Here is a 12,571-nt window from a genome sequence, read left to right as displayed (position 1 = left end):
AGTGTAGGATGGGACTACACAAGGTTGTGACTGTCAGGGAATGGATTATCATTGGGGGCCATCTGGTGTCTGGCTACCAAATTAACTATAGTATAAATTCAGAGAATTGCATAAAACAAATGTTCATCTTATTGAATAACTTAATGAATATCATGAGGTATTCCAAACTTCCTCCTTGTGCCCCCCTCCAGTGAGAATCCTCTACCTATCCTCATGACTAGTCTCTGTTTAGGTAGATATAAAGTTGTTTAAATGGCCAGGTAAAAATCTAGTTACTGTTACTTCATCATAGCTGGAAACAGAAGTCCATCTGCTTCATTTTACTTCTTCCTAATTTATTTTTTCATAGAGGCACATTATTGTCATTTCTTTATTGACTTCATATATATTTGTGGGGAAAAAACACCTAACGTTAGTGTCACTGATTATTCTTTCAGGAGCATCTGCAATGGAGGGTTCAAAGAAAACTGATGCAGAGAGACCAAGAACAACACTGATCATCTGTCCACTTTCTGTGTTAAGCAACTGGATTGTAAGTCTTCACAGTCTCTTAAAATGTGAAATAATTTATATTTGTCTTATAAGATAAAAAGTACCTGGGGAGGGGGTGGGAGGAGGGTAGAGGGAGTCAATGGGCAGGGGGGAAGGGAACATCTGTAAAACTTTCAACAATAAAGATAAATTTTAAAAAAATACATAGCCTGTTGAAATGCCATACATTGGGAGAAATATGCTCAGTCAGCATTTTTTATATCTAAGTTCAAATAATTGTTAGGTGAATTGGAGATATTGCTGAATGGAAGCAATTTTCCTTTGAAGATTTATAGTAGAGAAAGAAACATCATCAGTTGCTATAAGATTTGTACTTCTGCCTCTACCATTTCTGTCCCCCAGAGTAGGAAATGTGTATAATTTAACACCACCGTATTTATGAACTGTTGGACGCTCTTCTAAGAATTCCACTTACATTTTGTTTTTATAACAGCTTGTAAAATTTAATGAGCTCCTGTATGCTCAGTTTTTTTGGTATGTTCTTTTTATAGATTTTCTCATTTAATCCTCACAACTATTCTCATTTTCTAGGTGACCAAATTGAATTACAGAGAAATTAAGTAATTTGCCTAACATCAGCTAATAAATGATGGAGCTAGGATATGGTTGCCAACGTTCTGACTCTAGAGCCTGTGTTTTAAGGCTGCCGGCCAGAAAATGTGCTTTATTTTTCCTCCCAGATTGCTTTGCTGTTGTAAAATATTGCAGTGGAATGGAGCCTGTTTATGTGTTATGTGTAAGGAGCAGCTTGGCTATGTTTCCTTTCCAGCGTGAGCTTCATTCTGCGTGTTATGATGAAATAATGAGTCTGTTGGAAGCACTGTAAACATACAGACCACTGGATGTGAACTTACATTCTTGTCACATCTAAGATTGTCTGCCTCTCTCCTTGGTCTTTCTCATTGGAGGTGGAAGAGCCCTGCTCTTTGCAAGACCAGCACCTTGGCCTATGCATTGGACTTCGTCTCTTCCAGCCTTTGCATTTCTGTTATTTCCCCCTTGCCTGGTTTATTCAGCCTGTCCCCCCCTGCTCTTTCATTAAGCACAGTTAGATCTTTCTCATCTTTAAATACTTTCTCTGGATTGTCTCACATTTAAGTTGCTACTCGGCTACTTTTTTTTCACTGTTATACCTCTTGGGGTTTAATTTCCACTTTGTGCTTTTTCTTACTAACATCTTAACTTATTGTAATCTGCTTTCTGCCACTAATTCTCTAAATTGCATTGGAAAAGATTAGTAGTTATTGTCTAATTCTGTGGTTTCTTTCAGTTCCTCTTGACTTTTATGTAGCCTTGCTTTCTTTGACTTATCTTTTTAAAAAAATATATTTTTATTGTTTTTAGAGAGAGAGGAAGGGGTGGGACAGAGAGAGAAACATCGATCGGTTGCCTGCCGCACGCACTACAACTGGGGATGCACTCACCTCGACTGGGGATCAAATCCCTGAACCGGAACTGAACTGATTACCTTTTGGTGCCTGGGGTAACAACCAACTGAGCCACACCAGCCAGGGCAACTTATCTTTCTATTATAGGTTTTTGTAGTTTTTTGTTTTTTTTAAATTAAATGTTCTCCTGATTAGAGTGCCATTTTTCTTCTTACCACCAGAATGAATTTTAGTTCTCTCTTGCTCTTTTTTAATTCCAACAAAACTATGCTTTTTCTTTTGATGTGTTGTCCATTTTGGGAAGGACAGTACATGGGTACTTGAGTGGCATTTTCAGGGGAAGGTTTTACAAGTATTAGTGGAGGTATGAACAACAGAACTGATTTCTTAAGAGCTTGGGGGTGTGGATATGTATTTTAAGAATGGGTACTCAGGGTGCCGAATACACAACACAGTGTACAGATGATGTGTTGTGGAAGTGTGCACCTGAAACCTGTATAATTTTGTTAACCAGTGTCGTCATCCCAATAAATTCAATAAAAAGGGACAAAAAGGAGAAAGGTTGAATTCACTCTAAAAATATAAAAATAAAAATGGGTACTCAGTGTTTTATTACAATTTTATATTTGGAAAACAAATGTTTTGGTAATATAGACTTCAGAAGGGAAACCCTGGCAAATATTGCCTACTGAGGTTATGGAAAAGGAATATTCTAAAGGAATGAGGAATGGTTGGGCATATAGGGATTTCTGGCCAAGAATTAGAATTTTGTAATCTTGCAACAAGCTATTCTCTTCCTGGCCCCCAAGTAAAGTAAATGACCTGGCACCTAATGAGCAATCTAAATCTACCTTATTTCCACTTCTTTGTCCTCAAACATGGGCAAGAACCCAGTTAAGGGATTAAGATACCAGTTTCACTTCCACCACTTACTTTTCCTGGATATTAAGATCGGTAATTTACCCTCCCAATGTAAAATGAAGTATCACTTCATTCACACATACGTACACGTACACATATAGCGTAGCACAGTGACTAGAATCTCAGTATTGTAGTTCTCTATCTCCAGAAAAGTTAATCTTTTTCTATTTCAAGTTTCAACCTTCCAGATATGCTGTGCTCAGTTTCAAGGCAATTCCTCTGGTTCAGTTTTCTCACCCTGGATTCTTTCTCCTTTCCTTCACCAGGTTTCTTGGTAACATGTTCTGTTTTCACCTTTACTCTTTCATGTTTTATCCTATCTCCCCTTTTGCCTTTGCTGTTTCAGGCTTCATTCTCTCAGGCCCACGGTGGCCCGGTTTTTCTCCCCCTGTAGACTCTCTGTGCAGACCGTCAGCGACTTCTTGTTGCCCTGTCTGGGGAGTTCTTTTTCCCTTTTCCTCTGCCCTGGCTTTGTTTCCACCTTTTTTGTAATCCACCTTTAAATCTTGTAGGGAGAGGGAATGAACATAAATTAAAAATTTTATAATTAGTTTTATATTTCTTCTTGAAACTTTGATATTCTTTCGTCTCTCCCAAATTTTGTTTTCTACCCCACCTTTCTGACCACTGGTTTCTTCACTTCTATTTTTCTCCCATGTTTCCTAGTTTGCCTTTTTTCCCCTTTAAAGCGTGATATATTTTTTAAACATTATGAAAAATTTTAATGAGCTCTTCATTTACTCAACAAGATTAGAGAATTTCAAAATTTGCTTTATTGTTATTTTTTGCTGGAATATTTTGAATCATATCCCAGAAATCATGTCATATCTCCCAATAGAAGCATAAGCCTGCTCTTTACTTTTTATTTTTTTAAATAAGGTAAAGGATTTATTTATTTATGTTACATAAAGCACGTCCAGAGACCTGCAAATCAGAGCTGGTGTGCTATTCTTACACCATTTCATCATCAGCGTCACCTCATGGTCCTAAGATGGTTAAAGCAACTCCAGCCATTGCGTTACGTATCAGAAAGGAGGCAGCCCCTCCCAGCCAAGAGCTTTCTAAGAATTCCATAGAATTGTTTCTTACATCTAAGCAGCCACTTGTATCATCAAGGCAGAGGGGAAATGTGGCTCTGTGTGCTACACATGTTGCCACAGCACTCACTCTAGGGGTTCTGTTTATAAGGATGGCGGGGAAAATATGACTCAAATCTCCACTACAACAGGTAAGTTCCCTGTTCTCAGGGAGTTCGTGTTCCAGCAGGGAAAATGAGATAACCAGTAAGAAAACAAATTACAAAGGTAATTTCAGATGGTGATAAGCCCTGTCAAGAAAACAGAATATAGTGTTGAAATACCGAAGGTGGTGGAAGAGTGGGGGAACTCAGTGTGGACTGGGAGGGCAGAAAACACTTCCAGTTTAGACATCCTGATCTGAAGAATCTGAGCATTCTCCCCCGCCCCCACGGAAGAGGAGAGTAGTGATAAGTAGGTTTTCTATAAGGAAAGTAGGTCCTCATTTTCAGAACTCTTAATTCCTCTTATTATTTTCAACCCCATCAAATGGGTACAAAAGATGTATCAGATACTTTCAGTGGCAAGAGATAGAAAACCTACTGAAATGGCTTAGGCATTAAGGAAGTCCAGAAATAAGGGTGGCTTCCAGGGTAGTTGATTCAGCAGCTCTGTGATGTCATCAAGGATGTGGGCTTTCCTGTTTCTTGGCTCTGACATTTCCCCCCTCCCACCTTTTATTGTATTTCATTTTTTTCCATCACCTTTTACTCCCCCATATACCCTCTTCTACCTCCACCCACCCCCTCACTCCCACAGTCACTACACTGTTTTCCCTGTCCATGAATTCTTTTTTTTTTTTCTCAATCCCTTCACCACCCCCACCACCAACATTCCACCTCCCCACCCCCACCACCAGCATATCTGCCTGCTCTCTATCTATGAGTTTGTCTTTTTTGCTTGTTAGTACAGTTTGTTCATTAGATTCCACTTATGAGTGAAACCATATGGTACTTGTCTTTCTCTGACTGGCTTATTTCACTTAGCATAATGTTCTCCAGGTCCATTCATGCAGTTGCAAAGGGTAAAATTTTCTTCCTTTTTACAACTGCATAGTATTCCATTGTGTAAATGTACCACAGCTGTTTTATCCACTCATCTACTGATGGGCACTTGGGCTGCTTCCAGATCTTGGCTATTGTAAATAATGCTGCAATGAACACAGGGGTACATATATATAGCCTTTCGAATTAGTCTTTGGATTGATTCAGATATATTCCTAGAAGTGGAATTGCTGGCTCATAAGGCAGTTCCACTTTTAATTTTTTGAGATAACTCCACACTCTTTTCCGTAGTGGCGGCACCAGTCTGCATTCCCACCAGCAGTGCTTAAAGGTTCCCTTTTCTCCACAATCTTGCCAACAACTTGTTGATTTGTGAGGTGATATCTCATTGTGGTTTTAATTTGCATTTCTCTGATGATTAGTGACATAGAGCATCTTTTCATATGTCTATTGGCCATCTGTATGCCCTCTTTTTGGTGTTGAGTTTTATAAGTTCTTTATAAATTTTGGATATTAATCCCTTACCAGATGTATTGGTGAATATGTACTCCCATTCAGTGGGTTATCTTTTCATTTTGTTGATGGTTTCTTTGGCTCTGCAAAACCTTTTTAGTTTGATGTAGTCCCATTTGTTTATTTTTCTCTTGTTTTCCTTGCCCAAGGAGATACTTCAGAAAAAATACCACTAGAAGAAATGCCTGAGATTTTACTGCCTATGTTTTCTTCTAGGATTTTTATGGTTTCAAGTCTAAGTCTTTAATCCATTTTGAGTTTATTCTTTTAATATATCTTTATTGATTTCAGAGAGAGGAAAGGAGAGGGAGAGAGAGAGATAGAAACATCAATGATGAGAGAGTCATCGATTGAGCCCGCAGCCCGGGCATGTGCCCTGACCGGGAATCGAACCCCGATCGCCTGGATCCTAGGTTGATGCTCAACTGCTGAGCCACGCCCAGCCAGGCTTGAGTTTATTCTTGTGTATGGTATAAGAAGGTGGTCTGGTTTCAGTTTTTTGCACATATCTGTCCACTTTTCCCAACACCATTTATTAAATAAAGTCTGTTTGCTCTGTTTGTGCATGGAATCAATCCTTAGCACGGCTGACAGGCTTAACCCCCAACACAGCATGCAGTCTACTGTGCAGGTGCTGATCACATGAAGTGGAATTCACCTCAGCAGGGTCTGATGCCTGCCGTGATCTCTCTGTAGATATGCTGCTTGTGAAGCTTATTGGATCCGGCTCTGTTGTTGTATGGAACTGGCCACTGGGTGTATTGATTCTGGGCCTCTTTGGAGGGACCCTGGTGCAGGCCACTGTCAGATTGTGTGTGACTGGCTCTGGACAACCTGCTTGAAGCTATCAGCGATCCACAGCTTTTCGTCCCCTCTGCTGGGCCTGAGTGCATGTAGAAAGGACCAAGCTACACACCGAGGTCTGCTTTTACTAGCACCAGACCCTGGGGCAGGTGGGCAAAATCTCAAAGTACCCAGAGAACTGCCTCTGCCTGCAGGCTGGCTGTTGGGCTCAGTCACTTAAAGAGCCTCTGGCTGTACTCAGCTGGGCTTAAGCTCACAAGGTGGGTCAAGAGGGATTCCAACAGGTGGGGCTATTGCTTCCCCGCAGGCTGATGTTCCATGGAGGGTCGTGTTCTGCCTGAGAAAGTTGGCTTGTGCAGTATGTGTGAATGACTCAGCACAGGGATATTGGCAGCTGACCTCTCAGCTGTCTCCCAGAGCCACCAACCCTGGTCTCTCCTCACACAGCTCTAGTCCACTCTGCCCTCCCTCTGTTGGAGCCCAGGGTAAGTGGCTGTGAAGGAAATTTTGTGTGTTGGCCCTTTAAGAGGGTACCTGGGTTTCTAGTCATCTCTCCCTGGCAGAGATAAGCCCTGCTGCTTTTCACAGCCAGATGTTATGTGAACGCCTTTCCCTGTTCTGGTGCGCTAGACTGGGGAGCCCAGCCTGGGGTTTAGACCCAAAATTTCTCAGGAGGACCCCCCTGCAGCTTAGGTATCCCTCCAGAACTTCAGCTGCCACCCGTGGGAGCCCAGCCCTCCCTCTCGTACCTCCATGTTTCCTCCACCTTGATGTGCCTCTTCTGTAAGTCCTTGGTTATAAGGCTTCTTTCTACCTAGTCTTCAGTTGGTTATTCAGGATGGTTTTTCTATATTTTAGTTGTATTTCCAGCTTGGTCCTGGGAGAGTGCCAGTGTGACTCCCACCTACTCTGCTGCCATCTGGGATCCTCAAGCCTGCTGTTGAAATATTGGCGTCTAGAGGCTGTTTCTCATTGTCGTGTTCTCCTTAGAAAATCTTAATCACTTTTCTAGTTTCATGTACTGTCTGATGAAAACTTTAAAGTCCATAGCTACGCTTGTATTATAGGCTGATATTAAATTTTCCTGGTATTCTTCTCTAGTCAGATATTCTGTAGTAACCAAAATTTTAAATGTCTGAAATACACTCATTATGCCCTTCTCATCTCTACTCCTGCTTTCCCCTTCTTTATTTTAAACGTCTCTATGTCTTTATCACACAGTTGTCCTAGACAGCCATTTTAAGTAATAGCTTCTTTGTACTCTCTTTTATGAAAATATTCCATATTTGATTAGTCCTCAAGTCCCACCAGTTCCTTCTGAGTGTCTGTCTTTCACACTTTTTCTTTGCATTCTGTTCTTACACCGTGTTGGTTTAGGGCTTCACCATCTCTCACCTCAGTGATTTCCCAGCTGTTTCTCCTTGGTGTCTTCTGTCTTTATTCTAATCATATATATATATATATACACATATTTTTTTTGCTTGGACTCACCCACATACATTGTTTTCATGTTAAAAAACCCAAGGCTCAAGTTTTAAAAACCTGTAATGTCCTCAAGGACAGGAACCAGTTCTTATATTTTGTTTTAGGTGTACTACCCTTCTGCTTCATACCTGGCACATGGTAGGCCTGTATTGTATAAAAGTGGATACTGCTCTTGAATCTTTGCCTACTATCTTGAAAATACTGGTTGCTCTTCTTTTACTGTTTAATTTTGATACTTTTAAGTCTACTAAGTAACTGGAAGCATTAAAGATCCTGTGTGTTAAAATATTAAATAAAAAAAATAAATTTACTTATTATTTTAAAGACACTGTATTTTTTTCCTGTTAAAAGTAAAGTGGCTGCTCGTTGGTAGGTCCAGGCAAAAAATTTAAAAAAATATATATCTTTATTGATTTCAGAGAGAGGAAAGGAGAGGGAGAGAGAGAGATAGAAACATCAATGATGAGAGAGTCATTGATCGACTGCCTCCTGCACGCCCCCCACTGGGGATTGAGCCTGCAACCCAGGCATGTCCCCTGACCAGGAATCGAACCCCGATCGCCTGGATCCCCAGGTCGACGCTCAACCTCTGAGCCACGTCCGGCCGGGCCAAAAGTTGTATAATATATTATTATAGTATATATGCCAGTTTTTCTGACAATAAAGTAATGATTAGTATTTTGCTATTTTAATTTAGATTGCAGGAAACTTGATTTTATGTAATTTTAATAGTGTGATTTGTGACACTGCACCAAGATGGTACTTCTTATTCACTTATTAAACCTGATACTAATCTGCTTATTATTTAAAATATTTCTAATTTTCTTTTAGGACCAGTTTGGACAACATATAAAATCAGATGTGCACTTGAATTTTTATGTTTATTATGGTCCCGATCGTATTAGGGACCCAGCTTTGCTTTCAAAACAGGATATTGTTTTGACTACATACAATATTTTAACTCATGACTATGGAGTAAGTATGCTGATACATAGAGATTTTCAAAAGTTTAATTTAAGAAATATGCTTCAGGTTTCTAAAGTGTTCTAAAATTTAAGCTTTATACTCTTTTTTCTTTTGAAATACTTAAGAATACACAGTAAATAAATAGGAATTTGTGTTTTAATATTTTTCCAAAAACAAAAAGGTTGGCTTTTCTTTAGATAGGAATGTAGGAATACTTTCCATTTATAACACTTGAAGTTAAATTTTAAAATTTGAATTGTAACTAAGTCTATATAACCATTTGTCAATGAATTCTCTTTTGAATATTCTAGAATATTTTCTATCACAATGATTTGATTGTCTCACTTTAAGCTATTTTTGTAGCTGAAATTTGTGAGTTTCCTAATTCATTTAGAAGTCTAATTGTTGTTTGCCTATAATTCCAGTTGTTGTTAAAATGCTTTTGAAAACACCTTATTGTCAAAATTCCAGTCTTCTGATCAGAACATTTACTTTTACATAACAGAAAGTAGTTATGTTATATTCAAATAATCCTTATAACTGATAATTTTTATATTATTGGTGTGTTTTAGCCTGAGGAAGAGCAGCTCAGTGTACTGAACCAAAATCACAGCAGGGACTGCCTGGGTTTCAGGGCTAACTGCCACTTCCTAGCTGTGGTACTTTGAACAACATACTTCATACCTTGATACTTCAATTTTTTGTGTAAAAAAGGAATAATAATACTTCATAAGATTGTGAACTTTCAGTAAGTTAATGTGTGTAATGCTTAAGGCAGCACCTATCATGTAGTAAGTTAATATTGAGAATATTAACTCATTGCTTATCAAATTACATGAAGTACTATTGTACCTTCCTCTGTTTTAATTCATATGAAACATTTACTTCAGATGAAAGGGGATAGTCCGCTGCATAGCATAAGGTGGCTGAGAGTGATCCTGGATGAAGGACATGCCATACGAAACCCAAATGCTCAGCAGACTAAAGCTGTACTTCATTTAGAAACAGAAAGAAGATGGGTATTGACAGGTAAGGATAGCATTATACTTTTTAAAACATTAATTCCCAAATATGTATCATTAGGTAAGTTAGTGAGGTAACTTTGTAAACTTCAAGTGGATATAAAGGCCGTGTCAGTATTAGTCGTAGAATCACCGAATGAAACATTTGGCTTGTTCAGTTTATGGGACAACCCCTGGGCTTATTTTTGAACCTTGGAGTTCAGTAGACACCCTAATCTTCCAGTTAGAATCTTGGCTTCTGCTCTTTCCATCTGGGAGTCTGTCTGCTTTTCTAGAGGATGGGGAAAGAACATAAACTCGAGTGATTTTTTGCCTTCTTGCTAGTGCTATTGATTTAAATATCAGATAAGCAATGGACTGGAAGAATTACATCACTAAAATGTCCATACTACCCAAAGCAGCCTCTAAATTCAATGCAATCCCTATTAAATTACCAACGGCATATTTCACGGATATAGAACAAATACTTCAAAAATTTATGTGGAACCAAAAAAGACCCTGAATAGGTGCAGCAATCTTGAGAAAGAACAACTAAGTTGGAGGGATCACAATACCAGATATCAAGTTATACTACAAAGCCACTATAATAAAAACGGGCTGGTATTGGCACAAGGACAAACATATCGATCAGTGGAACAGAACAGAGAACCCAGAAATTGACCCACGCCATTACTCTCAATTAATATTTGAAAAAGGCAAGAACATACACTGGAGTAAAGACCGTGTCTTCAATAAATGGTGCTGGGAAAATTGGACAGGTACATGCAAAAAACTGAAACTAGACCACCAACTTACGTCATACATAAGAATAAACTCAAAATGGATTAAAAACTTAAATGTAAGTTGTGAAACCATAAAAATCTTAGAAGAAAATGTAGGCAGCAAAATATCAGACATCTTATGTAGCAGAATTTTCACCGATACATCTAGGGCAAGAGAAACAAAGGAAAAAATAAACAAATGGGACTACCTCAAACTTTTAAAAAAAGCTTCTACACAGCAAAAGAAGCCATCAAAATGAAAAGGGAACTCACTGTATGGGAGAATATATTTGCCAATGATACACCTGTTAGGGGGTTAATTTCTGAAATATAAAAAGAACTCATACAACTCAACAAAAGGAAGACAGACAATTCAATTAAAAAATGGGCAGAGGACCCGAATAGACACTTCTCCAAAGAGGACATACAGATGGTCAATGGACATGAAAAAATGCTCAATGTCACTAATCATTAGATGCGAATTAAAACTATGAGGTATCACCTCACAGCTGCCAGAATGACTACCATCAGTAAATTAACAAGTGCTGGCGAAGCTGTGGAGAAAGGGGAACCTTGGTACACTGCTGGTAGGAATGCAGACTGGTGCAGCCACTGTGGAAAACAGTATGGAGTTTCCTCAAAAAATTAAAAATGGAACTGCTGTTTGACCCTGTGATCTCACTTTTGGGAATATATCCTAAGAATCCCAAAACACCAGTCAGAAACAATATATGCACCCCTATGTTCATAGCAGCATAACTTACAATAGCTAATATCTGGAAACAGCCCAAGTGCCCATCAGCAGATGAGTGGATAAAAAAGCCGTGACACATTTACACCATGGAATACTACGCAGCTGTGAAAAAGAAGGATCTATTACTCTTTGAGACAACAAGGAGGGACCTGGAGATTATTATGCTAAGCAAATAAGCCAGTCAGAGAAAGACAAATATCACATGATCTCACTTACATGTGGAATCTAATGAAAAAAATAAATGAACAAAATTGAACCAGAGGGATGGAAACATGGATCAGACTGACGAATCTTAGGGTGGGGTGAGGGCGGGAAGAGATTAAGCAAAGAACATACGCGTATATGCATTGCCTATGGACACAGAATAGGGTGGTGAAGGCCTGGGGCAGGGTGGGAACTGGGTGGAAGGGGGCAATAGGAAGATAAAGGGGGGGACATATGTAATACTCTCAACAATAAAGACAAAAAAATAAGCAAATGTTTTTGATAAGGAGAAAGCTGAGTTTACTGGGTCTATGGTCTTTTTCTTTGTTAATATGGCAAATGAGAGCTAAAAATTAGAGCAAAGCTGTATTATGAGATTGTAAATATGTTTAACAAGCGATTATTGTCACAGCTTGGTAGTGGGTGTGCCTGGTACAGCGTGTCCATTTTCAGCTGTTGTCTCAATGCAGTCAAATAGCTATACTCATTGGATATTCTGGTTGTTGAATTTTTACAATTTCCTGTTATTTTTAGGTACTCCAATTCAGAATTCTTTAAAGGACTTGTGGTCTCTTCTTTCCTTTTTAAAATTAAAACCATTCCTTGATAGAGAGTGGTGGCATAGAACAATACAGCGCCCTGTCACAATGGGAGATGAAGGAGGGCTTAGGTAAGTGATTCACTGATAACTGATTAATATTAGCTACAAATGACTGTTAGCAGCTTGAACCGATTTCCACTTTCATTACTGTTTAACTTGGCTATTGGCTTTCCTCTCCAAAAAGTGTTTACAGCTTCATGCCTTTTACTCTCAGAACCTAGTGATTCTTGTTTGGGGAGACAAAGATTTCTAACTACTGCTAAGACATTAACCCTCCCTTTCCATGTTTTTCGTCAAACAGAAAGAAAAGGTAGAGCTTTAGGGTCTTTCTATGTTGCTGTTACCTCTGAAACCACCATTAATAGATTTAAGTAGTGACAGGAAAATGTTCTTTGCTTTGAGGGTCCAAAATGCACTGAAGTTCCATAACTTATCTTGTGGGGCTTTATATAGTGGTGATTATGATGGAATGATCTACAGTGGCATCAACAAGAGTTTTATAGGAGCAAGTTGTTTCTGG

General features: G+C 38.9%; 1 protein-coding gene across 2 annotated transcripts in view; it reads left to right on the top strand.

The window, feature by feature from the left end:
• HLTF (helicase like transcription factor) overlaps positions 1-12,571 on the top strand; it is a 78,119-nt gene that overhangs the window by 45,503 nt on the left and 20,045 nt on the right. For both annotated transcript variants that reach the window (XM_016221479.2, XM_087818073.1), the window contains 4 exons: positions 438-532; positions 8,575-8,718; positions 9,600-9,738; positions 11,985-12,120. In XM_016221479.2, the coding sequence (XP_016076965.2) occupies positions 438-532; positions 8,575-8,718; positions 9,600-9,738; positions 11,985-12,120 (514 nt within the window). The remainder of the gene's footprint in view (positions 1-437; positions 533-8,574; positions 8,719-9,599; positions 9,739-11,984; positions 12,121-12,571) is intronic.

Source organism: Miniopterus natalensis, chromosome 6, assembly GCF_054644295.1.
Source record: "Miniopterus natalensis isolate mMinNat1 chromosome 6, mMinNat1.hap1, whole genome shotgun sequence".
NCBI lineage: Eukaryota > Metazoa > Chordata > Mammalia > Chiroptera > Miniopteridae > Miniopterus > Miniopterus natalensis.
The sequence above is the reverse complement of the archived record's forward strand: the minus strand, read 5'-3'. Positions and strand labels throughout refer to the sequence as shown.